The 22,734-nt window shown below is 40.2% G+C and overlaps 1 protein-coding gene across 2 annotated transcripts in view; it reads left to right on the forward strand.

Moving 5' to 3' along the window:
* reck (reversion-inducing-cysteine-rich protein with kazal motifs) overlaps window positions 1-22,463 on the forward strand; it is a 59,322-nt gene extending 36,859 nt beyond the window's left edge. The window contains exons 13-21 of one of the 2 annotated variants that reach the window (XM_054623167.1): window positions 588-731; window positions 830-1,018; window positions 4,449-4,571; window positions 4,890-5,061; window positions 7,764-7,953; window positions 9,288-9,498; window positions 9,615-9,688; window positions 12,258-12,413; window positions 21,969-22,463. In XM_054623167.1, coding sequence (XP_054479142.1) covers window positions 588-731; window positions 830-1,018; window positions 4,449-4,571; window positions 4,890-5,061; window positions 7,764-7,953; window positions 9,288-9,498; window positions 9,615-9,688; window positions 12,258-12,413; window positions 21,969-22,190 — 1,481 coding nt within the window. In that variant the 3' untranslated portion in view covers window positions 22,191-22,463. Of the gene's footprint in view, window positions 1-587; window positions 732-829; window positions 1,019-4,448; window positions 4,572-4,889; window positions 5,062-7,763; window positions 7,954-9,287; window positions 9,499-9,614; window positions 9,689-12,257; window positions 12,414-19,647; window positions 19,713-21,968 lie in introns of those variants that run through there. The other variant, XM_054623168.1, reaches the window with a different exon arrangement.
* The last annotated feature ends 271 nt before the right edge of the window (window positions 22,464-22,734 follow it).

A 22,734-nucleotide genomic window follows, 5' to 3' on the forward strand; every position in this document is an offset into this window, starting at 1 on the left:
ATTGCCACCCAAGATTTTATAAACAAATAGCTGTCAGTCCCTCAAAAGCTCATGCAGGCCAAATGTGTGAATGAGTGAGTGAATTGCACATGTGGATTTAAGGCCACCAGGGGGCAGAATAATCTGAGAGACACATTACTGATATTATTCATCTCTTGACATAACATTTTAGCGAACAGTTGGCTAAAGAGTGCTGCAGGGATGACGTATTTTTGAAGGCCAAACCTGGAAGTTAGTATCGCACAAAAAAAAGAATCACATGGCTTACATCAAATTTTGGATTATTGCAGGGAACTTCATTTGTTTCTATGAGATCATCAGAGTAATGATGTTAACAAATAAATCAGACGATGCACAGGCAGTTTAGTGATGCTGTTGTGGTCTTGCTCGTCTTGGAACTTAAATCCAGAGTCCTCATCGTCTGAGACCGATTAAATCTTTATAACAACACAGTTGAAAACTGATTTCCCCAGGAACAGTTTTTTTCTAGGGCTGTTTGTCTTCTGATTGGGCTTTTATTTTGAAACCCAATTAATACACTAAGGGTTCACATTGTCACTAACATAAAAAGACTCCCCTTCCCACAGCCCCTAGTCCACTAGGCAACAGCATCGTGGAGGAGGTCATCCACCCATGCAACCCCAACCCCTGCCCCAGCAACCACTTATGCCAGGTCAACAGGAGGGGCTGCCTCGACGAACTCAACTGTCAGCCATTCCTCTGCGTGCCAGGTACGACCAACTACCACTACGGCTCAGCAGCTTGTGTGTCTGCTGCGTGGCGGTCATTCTGAGTGTGCGTGTGTGTTTCTGTGTGTGTGTGTCCTCAGGCTGTAAACTGGGCGAGGCCTCCGAGTTTCTGGTGCAGCAGGACGCCCGCATCCAGGTTCCAACCCGCACCGGTCCAACGGGGTGCCACGAGGTGTGCAGCTGCGGTCTTAGCGGGCGTCTGGAGAACTGCGCGGAGATGCCCTGCATTGACACTGACGAGCCCTGCATTGTGGGAGGACAGAGGAAGAGTGAGGCCTCCCGCATGTCCTTCTGCATGTCCAAAGAGTTTATAGATCTCCTGATTATTATGATTATGACACAGTTGGTGATCTGATTTCCCTGGACGACACTCATTAATGAAGTCATTACACTCCTCCTACATTTGGACACTTTTACCACATTTACAATACTTACTTAGAGATAAGTTGTTTGCATTTATTTACATCGACTTGCTTCCAGGTTTAACTGTTACGTAGGATGGAATCATCATGGAACCAACCGATAAAACCAACGTGTTAATATATGGAGCACATGAACTTTATGAGGGTTATAAAAGGGAACCCAGAATGCTGTTTAATAATCATTAAAACAGGAAGGTATCTAAACTTTATTTTTTTTAAATTGCTCAAATTACAAACAATGCTAATTACCCTACTTACTACACTTAATGACCAAATAATGTTGGTTAGGTTAGTTAGTTTAATTATTCCCACAGACTGTTTACAAGCTGTGGATGTAGTCACTGTGATGTCACTCACTGGTTTGTGGACAGCCTCTTTGAAGCCTCGAGTTCAGCGTGTTTGCCGTTGCCATCTCCTGAATCTGAATAAGACATTTTTAGGCCACCAAAATGTTACAATTCAACTTTCATGAAGTAAAAAAACACATTTAGAAAGGATTAAAGTTGTAAGACAAAACCACAGACAACTCTATTGGATAACAATGTGGTAGAGACCTGTCAATCACAAGGTAGCCCCGCCCTAAAGCATCCAACTTAGTTAGTTTGGTAGACAGCTCTAAACACATTACCCATGAGCCTTGGCAGCCATTGCTGGCACCGTACTGTATCTACCAAAGTCCTCCAAAATTTACCCTGAATCCCAAAACATGTATCATCAATCTTTTTAACAGTGATGTCTTTTATTCCACCCACGGAAGAAGTTCACACACAAACATTTACATTCTTATTTTTACGTTTACAGTGGATTACTTCTTCACTTCAGAATACTTTTTTTGAATATTTTTTATTCTTAATGTGATGTCTTAAATCTTACTCTCTTAACCATGCATATAACTCATCTACCCAGTCATAATTATTCCCAGACTTAGAGCCCATGTTATTTTGTAAACACATACTGAAGTAGCATAAAACATAATTCAAAACGATTATTAATGTCTGCAATTATCTGAATAATCCAGTCTCAGTCTGAGAGAAGGTCAGCCTCACATTATGTCATTATGTTATCACCACCTCTGCCCAACCAATTATAATGAGACACCACATCAATTCATTCACAGATGTAGCCGTCACATTCTAGTGAAGATGAATGAGTTGTGTCTGTGAACTCAAAATGTCCTCCAGGTTTAATGCTGCAGGTCGTGTTTATGACTGCTGGTGGCTTCACCTGGATCACAGTAGGGAGTCTGTGTAGTCCTATTTTTAAGAAGAAACGAGTTCCACTCAACCACTCATCACATTACGCTTCATAACTACTTCAACTAGCACTTGGACAACACCTGAAGTTTTTTCGCGCGTAGTATGAACGTGGCATTAGGAGTTCATATTCCACCAATATGCTTTTAAAACAAGTGTGTTGACTAATATTTGCTAATTTATTAGGGTGAGACACTACAGGCAAAAATTGGTTTTGGTCTATTTAACTTTACTATTCAGCATCGTCTCTCGGACTACCATAAAGAAAACACTCAAAATACACATTTAGGCGTTTATTGTTTTACTTTGTCTATTTGCATATGTAGATTTCGACTAAATTCACCAAAAGCTAGCATTAGATAATGCATCATTTGCAAAGTTAAAGGCGCTAAACGCAAAATGGGGAGCATATCGTTAGCTTCTAATCTGCTCTCAAAATGGCGACGGCTGAGCAGGCGGCTAGTAGCTAACGGTGGGAACAGCGCTAGCAGTGCAAACAGCGGCATCTCTGCTGGACTTTGTCATGTCTCATATAAACTGGGCTGGGTAAAGTGTGAAAAATTGTCCCTCTCTGAACAGAACAAGTCTTGTTTTCATAGAATAAAAAGTCAGTTACATGTCAGCTTTTTTCATGACTTCTGACTTCCCTCAACTGATTTTACGACATAACAAAATCATTTGTGGGTTGTTACCCTAAGAGTGAGCATTGCTGACTTATGGTCACACACAGGAGCTCATCATTAACAGGAGCTCATCATTAAGTATGCCATACTCATTATTTGCATTTATTAGTTTTCCTCTAATCACTTATTATTAAATCACACAAACCCAAAGGCTGAGTCATTTAAATGAGAAGTGAAGGTTTTTAAAAAGTTAACTTTCTCTGGTGGAACAGGAGAAATGGATGGAAGGTTGGTGCAGATATTCCTGAGGCTTACCCCGAATTTTTAATAGTTTCATATTAATGTTACAGAAATGGTAATGGTCGGTAATGGTGGTAATAAATCACTGCTATCAGATGGGAGCCAGTATAGCACCAGATGTGTCATATTCAAACTGATATCCTACCTCTTTTGACCCACACCTCACTCTTTAGCACTAAAAATCAGGCAAATCACAGTGTCTCACAATGACATCAACATGTTATACATCTGTTAACAATAGAATGAAAAATGTTCTAATGTTGATATGAAAGTGTTATTTTATTTTTTCATTTTTATAAATACATTATTACTGATAACTGCAAATATGAGAAGTGTTTTATTCACTGCACTGCCCAGTTGTGTCAGTTAGTCACACCAGCTAACGGCTACATTATTTGACCCATGTATTACCTGTACAATTTACTAACAGTGGTAGGGTTTGTAACTAAATGGCTTAAACCCATTTGTATCACAATGCTATTCATTTCCCATTTTCTTTATGATGAAATACACTTTATTGATTCCATGGAGGGGGAATCGAAGAGTCACAGACGGCAGAGTTGCAAGGACAGATGCATTGTATTGATACGTTACCAGACATCACAATTGCCATGAGAAAGCTTTGGCAATGTGTGGTTTTTCAGTCAGAGCAGGAAGGGTAAAAAAAACATAGGACTTTCACCCAGGAGGCTGCTGTTCATGTCCCCTGCAAAACCAAAATTAATCCTTGATTTTGCGCTTATTATGAAACCCCTTGTTACGATTGTCATAAAGTTGCGATAATGATATGAAGCATATTTATTAAACGTATTTTTGGGTCAGAAACGTTGACATTTAACGTATTCAATGGTTTGCAAAAGGTACAATGACAAAAAAATTCTGGTGACTGCGTTGAGCTAGAATACCATGTTCATATTAAGCATGAATCATGCATGAGAACAAAATGTAAAGGTACTAAATGTATACACATATAACACAATTTTTTATTTAGATGAGAAGTCACGGCTAAAGTTTGGAGACCAGGTATTTTGGAATGTAAATCATGGCATCGTCAGCATACAGTAACGTGGTGTTGTCATGTTCTTGTGTTGTTACCACCAGGCCATGGAGCGTCCTTCAGGATCGACTGCCATACCTGCTCCTGCTTCGCCGGTGAAACCATCTGCTCCACCAGAGAGTGTCTAGACTTCGACAGCTCCGATGAGGACCGCAGACACTTTACCGGTACGTCTGTGTGTGTGTTTGAAAGAAGCTTTAACGTTACAACCACAGTTCTTGACAGTGTTAGGTTAGTTTACCTTTTTGTAAAAGTCAGCTCGATGCATGTTTATATAGTCGGTCACAGCCGTCTTATTCTCAGTGGGTTGTGGGAGAATTAAGGCCATAAATCTGCTTCTTTCGGAGCTACTGTGTGTGTTTCTGCAGATACATGCAGGTCGTTGAATAAAACTTTCAGGTCATTTGTCCATTCGTCCGTCTTTCAATATTGTTGTTTCGTTTCCTCTTTTACACTAGTGGTCCTCTCCCCCTGTTCTCCTCCAGGCCTTCCCTGTAGCTGTCCGGACCGCTTTGTCCCAGTGTGTGCCTCTAACGGGCGGACGTATCCCAGTGCCTGTGTGGCTCGCTGTATGGGTTTCAGGGACCATCAGTTTGTCTTCGGCCGGTGCCGCCTCAGTAACCCCTGCGCCGACAAACCCTGCCAGAGGAACCAGAGGTAGGTGGAGCTGCTGCTGATGCTGAGCACCGCTGTTTTCCCTCCATTTTCTTCTCCACTCCTTCCATGTCTCTATCTGAGTTATTGTTTCAGTTTGCCTTGGTTAATGTTAGCCCCTGTGACGTCACCTTAGTGGACTGCAGTTTTGAAGCCTCGAGTTTGGCAATTTTTTTGCAAGCATGGAACAGAAGTGACCATATTTGGACTACACAGTAGTGACGTAGAGACGCCATATACTGCTCTGGTAATGACCTGTCAATCACAAGTTAGCCCCGCCCTAAAGGATACCCTGCTGTATGGTCTAATTGACTCTAAATGGACCATAATTTACTAAATGAACATCATGCTGTATTGAAGAAGACTTGAAACTAGAGATTGAGACCATAAACTCATGTTTAACAATATTTAATGAGGGAATAAATCAAGAGAGAAGTAGAGTCATTTTCTCATAGACTTCTATATAATCAGACTTATTTTTGCAACCAGAAGAGTTGCCTCCTGCTGGTCAGTAGAGAGAATACAAGTTTTAGCATTGGCTTCACTTGTCAGACCTTGAGGTTAACACCTGATACCAACACTCGCTCCCTGGTCCAGTTGTATTTTGAGACTTTAGTTAGCCATGCCTGGTGTCGTAAATCCTCATACATAAAACACAGCGCGAGCGATTGAGCATTAAGTGTTGGGAGAGTTACCAACTCCCAAGTTAACGTTCATTAGTTTCAAACTGATACATTCAGTTCAACGTCCACCAAAAACATGAGTGCGTTCAATGAGCTTCTTTAGCGTGTTCATGAACAACACTACCGTGGGTGATAAGCGGGGTTAACCGCCCCACAAGACCTTCATCAGTATGCTGTTTGTTACTCCATTACATTCACATCCTCATCATCCCTCATCCCCACTCTCCGCCGGCGAGCTTTGAACCTTCACTCATGGTCTAAATGCTGACAGGAATATAAATCTAAGGAAACACACACAAGCCTCAGACAAAAAGCATTTGTAATTATATTCAACATTTTACATCACGCAGCGTTGTCATCGTGATGTAAAATGTTGCAGCAATGAGCCGTCCCATTCATATTTACACCATTTCAAGCCTTTACAGCCTTGCACACTCAAAATGTACCAGGTGACGTCAGTGAAGTTCCTGAGGGTTCAGGGTTTAAGGCCTTATAAGGGGGGCATTGGGACTGGGCCTGGGAGAATGCAGATGGACCCTTCTCGGTTGCGGCGCACATGAAGGAAGGTGAGGGCCAGCCAGCCCCGGGGAGGAGATCCTCCCACAGCGAGCAGCCGTCTCTGACCTGCCGAGCGGAATCCTCCGCTCTAACACTAACCTACCCCCAGAGAAGTGAAAAGCTATACGGTTCATTAGGAAGCTTTGACAGGCCTACCCAGACCTAGGTCAGGGGAGTCCAACCTTGTTTCCTCCGGGAATTGATTTGACGAAATGAAAGTGAGCCACCGCAGTCATTGCCTCTATTACGAGCCCACCATAGGTGAAAGGCTCGTTCGTTAGGATGTTCTCCACTTAACTAGGCCCCTGTATCTGTATTTGCCTGTCATCCTCATTCCGGTGAACATAGACCCTTGACTGTTAAGGCTTGGATTTAGCTCCTTTTACCTTCTCAGTTCGTAGTCTGCTACCAGTTGTTAAGTCCCATTGAAAGTCGCCGTGGATTTTGGCGAGGTGGCACTCTACGTTGCACTTTCTTCCGACTGACTTGTTGTACCACAAATGAGACAAACGCATTTGTCTCTGTGACTGGTGTTATCAAATATATGTACATATTCTTTGAATGAGTAAAGAGTATGAGAGGACTCTGTTGTAGGTAGGTGTAGTACGTTGTTCCTTTTGTGTTTTCATTTGTTGGATACAGCTATATGTCTCAACAGCACTATCCTCATCATGTTGACTGTAAGATTGAAAAGCTTTGGGCGGCCATGATTACATGTTTCAGTGACAGTGATGCATTCTGGGAGACGTTTATCACCACCATCACTCTCACACCACCATGACGTGTGTCGTCCTCCAGCGTACAAGGTCCTAAACTCTTTTTTCTGCCCTCTGTTCAAAGACTGAACTCACACACGCTAATGAGCGGAGATGTGTGGAGACTCGCTGGTTGCCGTGGTGATAGAGCAGGGGGTGTCTTTGTGTGTATTTGAATAGAAACAGTTTGCTCTTTTATTGCAAAATATACTCCTGAGTGTGTGTTGTTTTCACTCCTCCACTGTGTGGATGTGGATTGTGGGCGGGGGGTCGTGACAGGTAAAGGTCAATTTAGATAGAAAACTTCCAGAGGACACATTCAGGTGTTTATTTTACTGCTTTGTCTGTTTACGTCTGTAGATTTCTCCCAAATTCACCAAAAGTTGCCGTTAGATAATGCCTCATTTGCATATTATACCTAACCTTTCAGAAAACTTGTTTCATGGCAGAATCTAGTAGATATTCTTTTCCCTATTTCACCTGTAGTGATTATTCATATCTTTAGACGCACTTTTTTTCCCCTCAGACTCTCCCCTTCAGTAGCACTTACACATAACAAGCTTTACAGTTTCATTCATATCTATATTCTGAAGGTTATTACTGAGAGGTTTGTTTAAATAGCATTCATAGCCTGATTTATACAACATTTAAGAACTAAAAACATGGCGAACATTTTTAAGCCATATAGCCATATTGTGTGTGTTTCCAGGTGCATCCCGAAGTATCGAGTGTGTCTCAGTGACTCGTCAGACTGCCCGCAGTACGAGTGCGTGGGCCGACCTGGAGCCTGTGATAAGAGCAGCGTGGAGCCGGCCTGTGACACCGACGGCCTGGTCCACCCCAGTCCATGTCAGCTGCAGCAGGCCGGGAAAACCCTGGCCTACATGGGTCACTGCCAGGTGGGTCACACCGGGACCGCTGCCTTCAGCCTCACAGACACTCACTGCTGACCATGCTGTTACTTTATTTTTTGTATGCCTCTGTGGAGTACAGACCTTGTGGCAAATTAATGCACAGCTTTCAGTGTTGATCAAATGTGTAGGTGTGTAATCTTGTTCGGAGTGGGACAGTGCAGAGGAAGGATGCTGGTCATTTTGCAGTTGAGCTCTTGTGTCTGGGTACCCTGACAACCACGCTGGCACTTAGCTCCCAAAGTGTTCAACTCTGTTTCATTAGTTCTTAATTATGTTTCCAGTCCAATCATGAATTATACATATAGTGAGGCCAACACAAAGTAACACATCTGTTCAGCACCGTGTCATGTCAGCCATTACATCTGTCCTATTCCTGGCCTTATCCGGATGACTACGACAACATTACCATGATGATTTACAATAGTAATCCAACACGGAAAAATTCAAATATTACAATATTCTTTAACCAAATACATCGATATCTTGACGATATTGTCGGGTTGACTGCTGGTGCTTTTACAAAATATTTACAGAGTGAGATTTTTGATAAATAAACAGTGATTTGGATATAGTGACTTAGTGAGTAAAGGCAAATGAAAGAGAAGCTAGAACAGTCTGGTTAGTTCAGAAAATGACTCTGTAATGCAACTGTAACTCACTTTGCTGTAATGCAGCTTTAAAACCAGGAAAAGTTCACAATTGTGCCATATTACACTGTTATGATATTTAAAATCCCAAACCATACATTGTCTCATACCATAGTATTGGTATAATATCGATATCTTGCCCATCCCTGGTAATCCAGCATTCTTAATACTAAACTTCCTTGAATTTGGGGGACTTGACTATAAAATGTAAGCAGCAGAGTCTTACATTTTGTGACATTCAATCCCTAGTATGGTTCAAATTATTTATACATACACATACATATAACAAATATTTACAAATATGTGGGGATGCAGATTTAAGATAAGTCTTCATAAATTCAAAAAAATATTCATCAGGTCTGATAGTGCTATGTTTTGTCTCTGATAAATATAAACACATAAATACATATTTGTTTATGTTGAAACAGTAGCCTGATGTTCTTATTTTAGTCTTTCTAAGGCTGCTCTGATGGATAGTGCAACTTAGTCTACATGATTTATTCACACACACTGAGAAGGATTGAAATCACATTTTTATTTACAGTTTATTAATAGGCTGATATTTAAGCCTAAATAGGCTTTAAATCATGATTTATTGGGAGAAACCACCCCCATATATATATATATATATATATATATATTATAGATGTGCTGTGTGTGCTCTGTTCTCAGGATGTCTGCAGGAAGCCTCAGCAAGTCTGCGGCCATAACGGAGAAACCTACAACACGGTGTGTGACGCCTTCTCCGACCGCGTGGCCGTGGACTACGAGGGCGCCTGCCACGCCGTAGGGGCCATGTCAGACGTGGCACCCGATTCTGCGTGCAGCGTGATTCCCTGTCCCCCCCTCTCCACTCCAGGCTGCCAGCCTGTCACCCCACCTGGTGAGCGCACAGCTGGCAGAGAATCACCATTTTAATAGGGTTCCTTATGACGTGTATACATCATCAGTATCTGGAGGTTGTATTTAATGAATCCGTGACCTCTGACCTCTTTCCAGGAGCCTGTTGTCCGATATGTGCCAGCATGCTGCAGATCCTCTGGAACAAAGAGCAGATGAACACTTTCTCTAAGGTACAAACAAACAGGTCCCAGTTCAGTTTTTCATGTGACAGAGCTGCCAGCTATTCACTGTTTACTTTAATAAATTAACAGAAAATTCATATGCATGTCTTGGTTGGGCTGAGGTTCAGCAGTGTATCTGGATACTGCTGGTGTTCTAAGATGTAATTACAGAAAGTGGCCACTTGGTGGAGCTATGAATCCAAAGAGTTCCCTTACTGCACAAAGAACACAGTACTGTTACCTTAACTATAGTAGCTTAAGGGACCAAATACTGTGAAGTAGAAGTAGTTTTTCACATCTCCGACACAAACAACAGCAGCAAGGGTTCTGGCTCATGACTTGGGAAGGATTTAAGAGTAGATGTGATCACGTTAAATCATATCTAAATAAAATCGGGATACTAACTAAGTAGATTCAAAATCCCCTTTTATATAGTATACATGTATACACACTATAAGTCAGTATACTGCTCCACAGGTGTACCCCCAAAAAAACATGACTTAACAAAATAATCAGAGATGTTTACCTCATCTCACATGCCTCCCTGTTTGTGTGTGTGTGTGTGTGTGTGTGTGTGTGTGTGTGTGTGTGTGTGTGTGTGTGTGTGTCCAGACCTGTTGAACAGCACTAAAAGCCTGAGGCCTGCCGATGTCTAAAAGCTGAAATGTTAGCTGCTAATAAGTCCCACCGGCATCTCATTCCGGTTAGCTTAATTACACAACAAAGCCCCTTTTGGCTGTCAGTCAACTTGGCTGTAATCCACTAGCACATCATATGAGGGCTCAGCATTAAGCCTGCTAATACCAAACAAAAGCACAGCTGATGTGATCTGCAGCTGTGAAGGTACATGAGAAAATAAATGTATCTGCACTAAAGTCGCAGCTTTACTCTGCGACAGGTTGCGTTTAAAACACCACTTCATTCATTTATCTCTTATTTATTCATTTTATTCACTTTATTCATTCATATATTGGTAAACGTCCTCAAGTGATGTCTCGTGAGTCAGCGCCATGTTTTTAGTTCTTAAATGTTGTATAAATCTGGGTCTGAGGCTACAAGGTTGACAATGAAAAAAATCTGGAGCAGAGAGATAAAAGTGATCTTACCTTTGTAGCCTTCTGCTCATCTCTGCTGCGGGCTACATTAGCCGCTACTAGCATAGCACATCCTAATCTCTGACCGAACTGTCTGCATGGCATTGTGGGTAATGTATGAGCCAGGTTTTGGCAAGGAAGAGGAATGTGTGAAATAAAAAATAAATAAAAACTATTCTAAGCTCTAAAAATTCTATTGACAGTGATATATTATTAGTTTTTAAGATCTTGATTTAAAGGGCCAGTGTGTAACATTTATTCAGACACCTTATGTACATTTTTAGCACACTCAGTCACCCACACCATCACATCACATGCATATTAAAGGATATATTATCCATAGTTTGGTTCATTTTTTTATTCAGCCCTTGCTCCTTGATTTGAATGTGCCTCCTACTCCTCATCAAGTCTTATTAGCCCTGGAAACGTCTGAGACGTGGGCAGAGATTGAGAGGTCTACCAGCCAGGCTAGTTATCGACTCTGAGGAGATGTACGCTCACGCTTGCGGCTCATTGGGATTCCAGCCTCCAGATATCAAAGTAATTTTCCAGTCTAAGGAGAAAATGTTTCATTTAGAGATTTTAGCCCCACCCACACTCTTATATGAACACTCCTGTCTGTCATTCTCAGTCCTTCTCGGTCTGCTTAACCTTTGTTTATAATTTTATGAATGCTTATGAAAAGAAGAAAAGCTATATTGTTTCTTTGGAGGATTTTTAAAATAAAGGAAGTACTCAAAAAAGTACAGAGACACATTTCTGAGGCAAATAGTAATACAGCTTAGTAAAATGCTACAGCCACTGAAACGGAAAATGATCATAATATAACATATATATGAATAATATTTTACTTTGTTCTCAACATATCACGATCTCATCTTCTTAAAAAAAAAAAATCTAAATACTATGATGAAATAATGTTATGAAAAGTCAAATATTCAAATTGTACTTTCATATTACTACTTTTCTCCTAAATTTAGGACATTTTCTTAAATGGCTGACTTTTTTTCTCTCAGTATTACAGCTTTTCCTCAAAAATTTGAAAGAATATTCTCAAAATGATTTGTTGCTGTGCCACAACACAAGTTTTATTTCTAAAGAATGAAATATCCTTGCTTCTCAGAAGTAATTTAATAGATTCCAAATTGTTGTCCTTGTTTTTGTCTATTGACTACAATACAACGTAGGGTTTCAGAGAGAGGGTGAGAAGAGGTGCTGCAGGACAGCCAGGATGAGAAAAACAAGGCTGATTATGAGCATTAACACATGTAAACATGTTGTAACTGTAACTTGAGATAAAAATATGCACCCGGAAAATAGCGTTATAGAGCCTGTTTAAAGGCTGTTTCCCTGGTTCTACGCTCAGAGAGCAGGTTTATGTGTTTTGACTGAAATGAACCCAACATGCAGTATTTTCTTTCCTGACATTTTAAAACTTTGTCTGATCCCTCCCCGTCTGTGTGACCTCTGACCCCTGGGTGCAGTTGAACAAGAACCAGCCGGTGACGGTCCACGACGTCCTGCAGATCCTGCGTCTTCATGTCTCGGTGCCGCAGTGCGACGTCTTCGGCTACCTGAGCATCGACCACGAGCTGGTGGTCCTCATCGCTCCGGTGGACCAGCAGCCCACACCGCTGCAGGTAGCACACACACACACACACACACACACACACACACACACACACACACACTGCAGAGACATTCATTTAGCTTATTATTTGAATGTCATGTCTATTTAGTTGCTTTTCACTGCAGTGTGTTAAACATTACTTTAACAAAAAAATATGCAGAGATTATGATGGCTCCTGCTGATAATAGCTGCTAATAGCCAATATTCTGTGTGTATTTGGCAGTTTCCTTTACAAAAAAACAACTCATATCTAATAATAATGACATTTATTAACGTAGGAATGTCTCATTGAGATGAATTAAAAGCAAACTGGAGTCACGAGAGGTAGAGTAACTGGCTGATTGTTTTAAAAAATATATTTTCATAAAAGTAAAAAAAAAGATGATGTATTGTCCCTTGCTATAAATATGGTCCACTTGCAACATTTTTGATGGACATTAGAGGACAAAGCTGGCAATATTTAATATTTTCTGTCAATACATGCCATATTCAGACCCAAACCACAGTGAATGTTTCTAATAACAAGTAGTGTGTGTCTCAAAGCCTCATAGATCATTTACCTCTGTGTGCAACAGTGAGGCTCACTGATGTGTTTTTAATGGAGCTCTTTGACACAGTGACATGTTCCTTCATGAGCAAGAACCCACACACTGTAGTTAATTTAAAGTTACACATACACCGTCCTAGAAGAGTCATTCCCAAAGACTGGATCGGGACACGCGGGTGGGTAGCAGGAGATTTTATTAGGGTCGCCAAATAAATTAGCAAAATATCTCCCAGAGTCTTATATTTGAGATTTGTATCTGCAGTACACTTTTAAGCCACATAAGGGAGCCTGAATGTTTGTATTGTTCTGATAATTGTAGCTCACTTATAACATTGAATGTAATATGAAAGGCTAATATACATTCTGCATTTATTCGGTTCCATTTATAAAGTATCTAACATGTGTATATGTTTTTAATAACCTATTCAAGATAATATATTTCCCATCTGTGGGACTAATAAAGGATTATCGCAGTAAAAATTGTCAGCATCTTAAATTATGCACACATTATAATTTTATGGATGAGGCCTGATGTGATAAGGGTCGTAATGGTTTGTCATTTTTTCAAAAGTGGCTCCCCAGTAAAAAAAAGTTTGGGAATCACTGCTCTAGAGCACCAAATGTTGGATTTAATCCGCCGCTGAAAATAGTCCCAACTAATGCACACTTTCCTCCTGTTTGAGTAACATTTGATGAAAAACTACATCAACAAGCTTTTTAAGGAAATAACTGAGCCTTTTTTTTAACATATTAAACTATATATTTGTGAGCAGTTTTAAAGATGTCTTCAGTAGGAACTAATATGCTGTAAGTTGAGAGCCCCAGACATGAAGTCAGAAAATATTGAGAGATGGAATAGTTTGGATCTTCTCATGGGATTTATTGATAAGAAAATTAAGAATAACACTTGTTCTTTTAAGTGCTGGATGCAGACAAACCCTTAACATGAGATCACATGACACTGATTTCTAAACTATAGCACTCATAGTAGTCATATGTTGTTGCATGGTGGACAGGTGTGAGATGACTGCAGCATGTCTTTGTACACATACACATTATAAACACACAGCTGTATTTAGCTCATCTGTCCCCTTCAGTGTCTCCTTCTCCCCTTCATTTGCCTCATTATTAACAAGTGATAGTTATGTTTGATACAAAATTGCAAAATGTCTCCCACTTTCTATGACTGATAGGTTGTTATTTCTGACACGATGGGAATCAAATGATCAATATCAATATGCTAAAATACTCATAATGCACCAAAGCACCAATTACCTTTTTAATGAGTGTTATCTATCACATCCAATTTTGTATTATTTTTGTGTTATATAGTGGCATTATAGTGGGAGTGTGTATGGAAGCATAGATATTAAAAACAAATAAATTCTGAAAAAGATAAGAATTAAATTATATTTTAAATATAACTGAATATTGTTTCTAGAGCAGCAACAGTAATCTTTACAAAAGCAAAATCACTTTATAAAGTCATTAATATCTCACTGGAAACAAATGTAAAATGTTTATAAAAGTATTAAGTCAGTCAGTATCAGTCATTCCTCCTGTCTTCTGTCCTCCTGTCCTCTGGATTCTATCCTCCTATCCTCGTGTATTCTGTCCTCTTCTGTCCTCCTGTCTTCTGTCATCTTGTCCTCCTGTCTTCTGTCCTCCTGTCCCCTGTTTTCCATCATCAAGTCTTCTGTCCTCCTGTCTTCTGTCATCTTGTCCTCTTTCCTCCTGTTTTCTTTCCTCCTGTCTCCTGTCCTCCTGTTTTCTGTCCTCCTGTCTCCTGTCCTCTTTCCTCCTGTTTTCTGTCCTCCTGTCCCCCTGTCCTATGTCTTCCTGTCTTCTGTCCTCCTGTCTTCTGTCCTCTTCCGTCCTCCTGTCTTCTGTCCTCATGTTCTCCTGTCTTCTGTCCTCCTTTCTTCTGTCCTCCTGTCTTCTGTCCTCATGTTCTCCTGTCTTCTGTCCTCCTTTCTTCTGTCCTCCTGTCTCCTGTCCTATGTCCTCTCGTTCACTGAAAATGCTGCTTTTTCACCTGCGATCCTGTATAATGTCTTCACCAAACCCTGTACACGCTATTGTTCTCTGTGCCAGTAAACAATCTCTGTATTCATTTAGTGAAAACTTGTAGACGTGACCTCCTGACTCTTAAGTCTGGAATACGTTTTATCAATAGTCAGTACTGAAGTAACATTATTTGCTTTAGTCATCTTAAATTACATATCCATTGCCGTGATTTACTTTACATTTCACACAATCCTTTCTTGACTGTAAAGTCCTAAATATAAGTCATATCTGTCATGGAAAATAGCAAAGTGTGATTATTATTATTATGGTTGTAAAGGTGAGAGGAGAAAACCTTTGTATAGACTGATGTGATCTCTGAATAACTTTAGAGATCATTTATGAGGCCAGTTCCATTTTCCTGGTGCATGGGAGGTGATAATGGCGTGATTCATTCATCAAAGTGCTCTTTGGAACCAGACATGCAATTATTCCTTCCATCTATGCATTTAACCTTGTGCTGCAGAAGCCTGAATGTTTATATGGCAGAATTCAACTTAGACTCGTGCGTGACTCATGAGGGAATTGTTACAGGTCCATTCTGGAGGTGTAGAATAAGCAATTTAGAATCAACAGTTTAGAATGCAGATTCAGTCACTGTCTTATTTCATATCGGCAAAACTTAGAAAACTATGTAAGTAGGACGGGAGGTAGTGCTGAAAACTACTGCCTGACTTGAAAGCATCGACAGTTTCTTTTTGAAATAAAGTTTATAAACTCAGAGCAATGTGCAGCTCACTCTCTCTCTTGTAAAGTCATTCTAGCTCACCCAGTGGTCGATCTCTCCCTCAATTAACTCAAACAAATAATAATTCTGATCATCCAAACAAGGTAGTATTTCCTTAAATGGAATTAAAATATCAGTGTTCTAAGTGAATGAATGTTCTCTTCCACACAATCCACAGGGAGAAATTCAAATTATAGACTATCTTTCATATTCACATGATTTGAGCCATATACAATACACCCACGAGTGTTGCTAGTTATAGATAGTCCACAAACTGTTGAGGGGTAAATAATGAGCTATCTTGGCATTGAAAATGTTTTAGAAATGATTTTAAAAGTTGCAACAGTTACCTTCCACAGCATGATATCGATCATTTGTGTTATAGCGACACAACCAGTTGGAAGCTGTCCAAGGAAGGCAAACAGCATAAAGTTCTGTAGTTAACAGGTCCAGCATAAACCTAATGTTGTGCCTGGTATAAATAATATCTCCATACCTTTAGGCTATGCTATGATATACAATATATATCCCAATATTTTATCTAAAATACCAGCACCTTCTGATTTAACCCTTTTATATCTATGATCATACACATGAGGGGGTGTACTGTTATTTAGATTTTTGATTTGTTATTACATTGGACTAATTACAAATTCCTTTTTTCTCTGAAAAACATTATATTTTAAATGATCACTCACTTTTTATTATTTGATATTTATCCGTTTTTTTTATTAATGTATTTTAATTCACGTATTTATTATTGAATGTATGTGAAATTGCCTATCACATTGGCAAAAAAGTCACTTTTATTTTCAAGTCCTTTCCTGGTGGCTTTTATTTTGAAGTCTTAGCATAAAGGCCAAAACAACGTACCACAAAACTGCGTGTGGGCTTGTTTGACCGTCTTTTTTCCAAAATCAATACGTATAAACTGTCTTTGGCACTTGGCGTCTGTCAATCCTGGCTCTTTCCCAGCTTCCCTCCAGAGATGACAGAGTAGCAGAGTTGCAGTCACCAGAAGCAAGGCTCAGAAACCTGAACACTGACAGCAGCTTGTTATTGTGTGCTCCATCTATCGCCTAAAGAAAATATTCATGAACACAATTGATTGTAATTGTAAATGACACAAAACTTCTATTGGGCCTTCGAGCCATGACAGGGAATCATGTGAGGAATCTTCTTATTGGAAGAGGTTTATGTGTGCCACCCGGTAAGTGGGTTAAAAACACAGTACGGCTGCTCTCGATCTGGAGCTCAGATGTCTTCAGGCTGGTGTTTAAATGCTGCTGTTCGTAGCGAGCTAATCTAATCTTAGACCAGAATCAGTCCATGCCCAAAAGCAACGAACACACTTCATTAAAAAATCTGCGGATAGACTGATACTGTGTGCTGGAAGAATTAAAGGAGGGAAAGGGAGAAAGAAGACATAATGAAAGGACATTAAACAGCAAGACAAAAAAACTCTGGTTTGATGGAGGGAATCATGAAGATTCACATTCACTGTCCGAAGACAAAATGTGAGAAGAATTCTAAGAATTCCGACATCAATTTCTCACATTCAAATTTTCTTTTATGTTTTTTTTTTTATTTTGAGTTGCAGAAGAAAATAATCAACATTTTGAACAGTTTTCACAAGTCAACAAGAAAATACACAAATAAACATAAGACTTCACCAGATCTGCTGGGCTTATTTTTGCTCTTTTCAGAATAACAACACTTACAGCCAGGTAGAAACGTCCAGGTCTAAAAAGTGAAGCCAATGCAGAAGTGCCTTAAATCTGCATTCTTTCTAAAGACCATCAGGTGGCGACTGCTCCGGTTGCAAAAAGAAGTCTGATTGTATAGAAGTCTATGAGAAAATGACTCTACTTCTCTCTTGATTTATTCCCTCAGTAAACATTGTAAACATGAGTTTATGGTCTCAATCTCTAGTTTAAAGTCTTCTTCAATACAGCATGATGTTCATTTAGTAAATGATGGTCCATTTAGAGTCAAATAGACCATAAAGCAGGGTATGCTTTAGGGCGGGCTACACAGTGATTGACAGTTACCTCGATGTTGTCTGCTCTGGCAGTTGTCCATGTTTTTGACTTACAACTTAACCCTTTCACAGTGTGTTTTTAGTTCATGAAAGTTCCATTGTAACATTTTGCTCGACTTAAAATATCTTATGCAGAGTTTGGTTGTACTTAGCCCCAGCTCGTCTCACCTCTGGTTGCAAAAAAACAAGATAGCAACGGCCGAAAACCAAGATTGAGACGGCCAAAACACAAGATGGCGACCGACAAAATGCCAAACTTGAGGCTTCAAAACATAAGTCCACAAACAAATGGGTAACGTCACGGTTACTATGTCCACTTCTTATATACAGTCTTCGTTTGCAGCAGGAACAACAGCACAATTCATGAATGTCATGTCGGTCGTGCAGATGAAATGTTTCATGTCTCATTTCTGAGAAGAATGTGAAATCAGCTAAGTATAGAAATTGATTCATCGCAGGAAGCAACATGGCCAGTGTCTCCAGGTAAACAAAGAGACACTGTGACCTCAAAGCAACAGTATTTCCGTAGAAGAAAGTAATGTTGAAAAGAGTTAGAGATAAACGGTAAAGAGCATTTTAAATAACCTCAGTGGGTCAGAATTGTTTGGCTGTGATTTTCTTCCTGTTCATTTCCTGCCTTTATCTCTCAGTTTCATTTCAAAGTGTCATTGAAATGCAAGCAAACTTCTTGACAAAACAAGCAGAGCAAATATAACCAGATCATTTTAGCACCCACGAATATGTGACATCATTTAGGGTCCAGAACTGTTTACTGTAGAAGGTGTTACGAAATGAAACCCTAAATAAGAGTATGAAAGTGATAATGATGTTCTGTATGCTTTTATGAACTTTAAACCCCATTTACACCCTGTATTAACAATAGACAGGATTTGAGAAGTAGACATAGTCACCCATTGGTTTGTGCACATCCATTTTGAAGCCTGAGTTTGTCATTTTGGGCCTAGGTCTGGACGTTCCTCACGATACCTAGGTCATTTCATGTTTTCTTGTTATTCAATAAATATCTAGTCTATATGTAATAACCACATGGTTACAGTATTGAGTATTTTTCTCATTTAATTAAGAACTTGAGTGTAATCAGAAGAAAATAATTTCATCAATGAAGGATGAATTTCTGAGTAATTTCAGTCAGTACTGTCTGGGATTCCTCTCAATTTAGACAGCTTAATTGTGTATTACGATATCTATCTATAAAATGTCATAACTATATGATTCCATTGGAAGAAGATAAATTATCATAGTGAACTGCGTCTGGTCATACCATCGCCATTTTGCTTTTTGGCCATCCCTAGCTTAGGTTTTTGCAACTAGAATTGACAACATAAGACATTTTTGGGCGATGAAAATGTTACATTTAACTTCCTTGAAGTGTAAACACTGTGAAAGAGTAAAAGTTCTCAGTAGAAAAACAAACCTGTCAATCACAGTTGCGCCGCCCTAAAGCATACCCTGCTTTATGGTCTATTTGACTCTAAATGGACCATCATTTACTAAATGAACATCATGCTGTATTGAAGAAGACTTGAAACTAGAGATTGAGACCATAAACTCATGTTTACAATGTTTACTGAGGGAATAAATCAAGAGAGAAGTAGAGTCATTTTCTCATAGACTTCTATACAACCAGAGGAGTCACCTCCTGATGGCCAGTAGAGAGAGTGCAAGTTTAAGACACTTCTGCATTGGCTTCACTTTTCAGGCCTGGAGGTTGCAGCCTGGTCTTAATATGTGATCTGTGTCTGGATATTATTATCTGAATATTGACATCTGATCCACAGACCTTTGCATTTACCATTGGTATAAATAAGCGTTCTTTTTTATCACGTCTCTGATTCCTTCCCCAGATAGGATCAACCGAAACAGATTGCATGTTTTTACCAAGGAGGGTTTGAAGATGAACAACACAGAACATGCATCAATGTTTAATGATAACTGAAGGTTGATAGAAATAGAAAGGTTGATGTACAGAAATAAAACTCCTACAACATTGCCTCAATCAGTGCGGTAATTTAGCAGAAGACATAACATTTGGGAGGAGATTTGCTCGGTTTTTCAATCTGCTTGAATTGCTTGTGCCTCCACAGGTTTGCCGCCTGAATATGAAACTCATCTGATACAATCTGTTTTTCACAGCTATATCGAAGTTTGATCCGTGAAAAATATCTCTCCATTCCCCTCCAGCAGCCTTCCCTTTTTTAACCTGCGGTTCTTCTATTGCTTCCCTCTTTAAAACCCATGGCAATAATGAACCCAACCTGTAGGACTGACAGCTTTACATTGAATAATTTATTCTCTCTTACTTTAAAATGTATGGTGCGTCAGACAGGCTTCCAGAAAGATCAGATTAAGAGTAAAAGTAACTGGTATGAACTGTATTAGCTGTTGTTTGCACAACGACCCCTCAATTCTGAAAAATATCTAATTTGAATCATGAAAAAAATAGCACACATTTCAACCTTTTTGGGAACTCGGGAATTCAATAAAAGCAGAAGAAATCTCTCAAATGGTGAAATGACACTGAATTTAGACAAAACAAACAGGATTTTCAGGGGTTAATGGAAGCTACTTCTGGTGGCTTTTAGTTTCAGCTGTTACTAGGCAACACCATCTCCAACTTGTTTGAAAAGTAAAGTAATTTTCCTCCCCAGGTTGACAGAGGTTGTTGCCAAAACAAAGTCTCACATCTGAGCACTGCACACTTTGCACTTGTATTGCGCTCCTTAAATAAAGCTCTGGAAATGAATAAAGCTTTCATGCAAAAGCACAGCTAACAATCCTGAAGCTGAATGACGAGGCACAGAAAGGCTTTCCATCCATTCGCCAGGCTCATAGATGTTACCTTTCACATTATAAGCCCTAGACATAAACACCTCCAGGCCTGAAAAGTGAAGCCGATGCTGAAGTGCCTTAAAGCTGCATACTCTCTAATGGCAATCAGGGGGCGACTCCTCTGGTTGTATAGAAGTCTATGAGAAAATGACTCTACTTCTCTCTTGATTTATTCCCTCAGTAAACATTGTAAACATGAGTTTATGGTCTCAATCTCTAGTTTCATGTCTTCTTCAATACAGCATGATGTTCATTTAGTAAATTATGCTCCATTTAGAGTCAAATAGACCATAAAGCAGGGTATGCGGGGCTACCTTGTGAGTGACAGGTCACTACCTCTGTTTGACTGTTGTCCTTGTTTGCGTCTTACAAGTTACCCCTTTCACGGTGTGTTTTCACCTCATGAAAGTGAAATGTAAGCTTTGTAATCTTAAATCCTGCTGGAATCAATGAGTCATATGGTCTGACAACAACATCGGGTATCTTTGCTGTCGCAGGACTGTAATAAGCCGGTCAAATCATTTCATTCTGCCCGAATGTAATGATTGGACGATCTACCTGCCTGTCTACCTGCACGTATTCTGCACTCATTGCTCCTCACTAGTTTTCCACAAGCTGATAGCTTGACAGCTGGGATATCTAACAGTAGCCATGTTGGTTGTTTACATTAATGATAATTAATGATAATTTGGGGGGAGTGGCTTTGGAGGGAGGCCTGACAGGACAGGCTGGCAGTGTTGCTGACATGGTGACTTTCTTGCTTTATTAAGCAACTTTTGGAGCTAGTTCTGTTTGAAAAGAGTTTGAACATTGAGCTGGATTTTGAGGTTGGATCATTTTAAAAATCTAGCATACCCTTGCCAGTTTCTAGTCAAGATTACCAACCCTAGCATTGTTTGTAACACTTGCCTTAAAATGTCTTAATCAGTTGTACTTAGTTCCATCCTCTCATGACACTTCTGGTTTAAAAAAAATAATAATTAAGAGGCGGCCAAAAACAGATGGCAACAGACAAAACGCCCAAATTGAGGCTTCATAACAGCAGTTCACAAACCAGTGGGTGACCTCAGGGTGACTACGTCTACTTCTTATATCCAGTCTATGCATTCATCTCTCGTCCAATGTAGACACATCGTCTACAACAAACATGCAACTGAACATATTCATAAACGTCATAAAAGGTAGATGACTGTAATTTATTAGCATCAAGTTTGTGAGGAAACCAGCGTGCCTTTAAAACCTGATATAAAGATGAACACAGAGAGAGAGAAGCTGGCAGTGCTGCTGTGCTGACTCAGGATGGAGGGGTGTTGAGTGAGCTCTCTTCTGTTTGCAGATCGAAGCCTGCAGCAAGGAGGCCGAGAAGATCGATTCCCTCATCAACTATGCCAGCCCCACGCTGGTCTCCCACGTCCCCCTCTCCGCGTTCCTCGCGTCCGAGATCAAGATCTCCTCCGTCCGCTCGTCCGGGGGTGCTCCGCCCTCACCCCTGCCCCCGGGCCTGTGCTTCCTCCTGGGGCTCCTCATCGCTGCAGCCCCTGATCTCCACCAGGTTTAAGTGCTTATTTTTTCCCACCTCAGCCCCTCCCTCACTAACTCTTGAGTGTTTTCCAAAGTACCCCACCCCCACCTCCAGCCCCTCTCTTCCTGGGATGACGGGGTTCCGTGGTCACGGAGCAGGAAGAAGCGCCAGCGACAATCATTCCTATTGACTCTCCTGCGTGTCAAACAATCAAGGCGTTGGGGAAAAGCTATTATTGTGGAAAGCTTTTGTATGAACAGTGTTATTCAGTGAATGAGTTACTCACTGGGTTTCCCCTCCAGTGAAGTGTGTGAGTGTGTGAGTGTGTTGTAGTGTGTGTGTGTGTGTGTGTGCGTGTGTGTGTGTGACCTTTAAGAAGCTTTTGACTTCATACCAGCAGTGTTTATCCATTAGTCCCAGCAGCAGGCTCCCCTCTGAAAGCTGTTAAGCATGGATGTAAATTTCATGACTCACTCTGTCTTGTTTCTTGTGTGTGTGTGTGTGTTTGTGTGTGTGTGTCCGATTGGGATTTCAGAGACAGACAAGGACAAAACTTCACATCTGTCTGACAAATTACCCA

Source organism: Anoplopoma fimbria, chromosome 21, assembly GCF_027596085.1.
Source record: "Anoplopoma fimbria isolate UVic2021 breed Golden Eagle Sablefish chromosome 21, Afim_UVic_2022, whole genome shotgun sequence".
Taxonomy (NCBI): Eukaryota; Metazoa; Chordata; class Actinopteri; order Perciformes; family Anoplopomatidae; genus Anoplopoma; species Anoplopoma fimbria.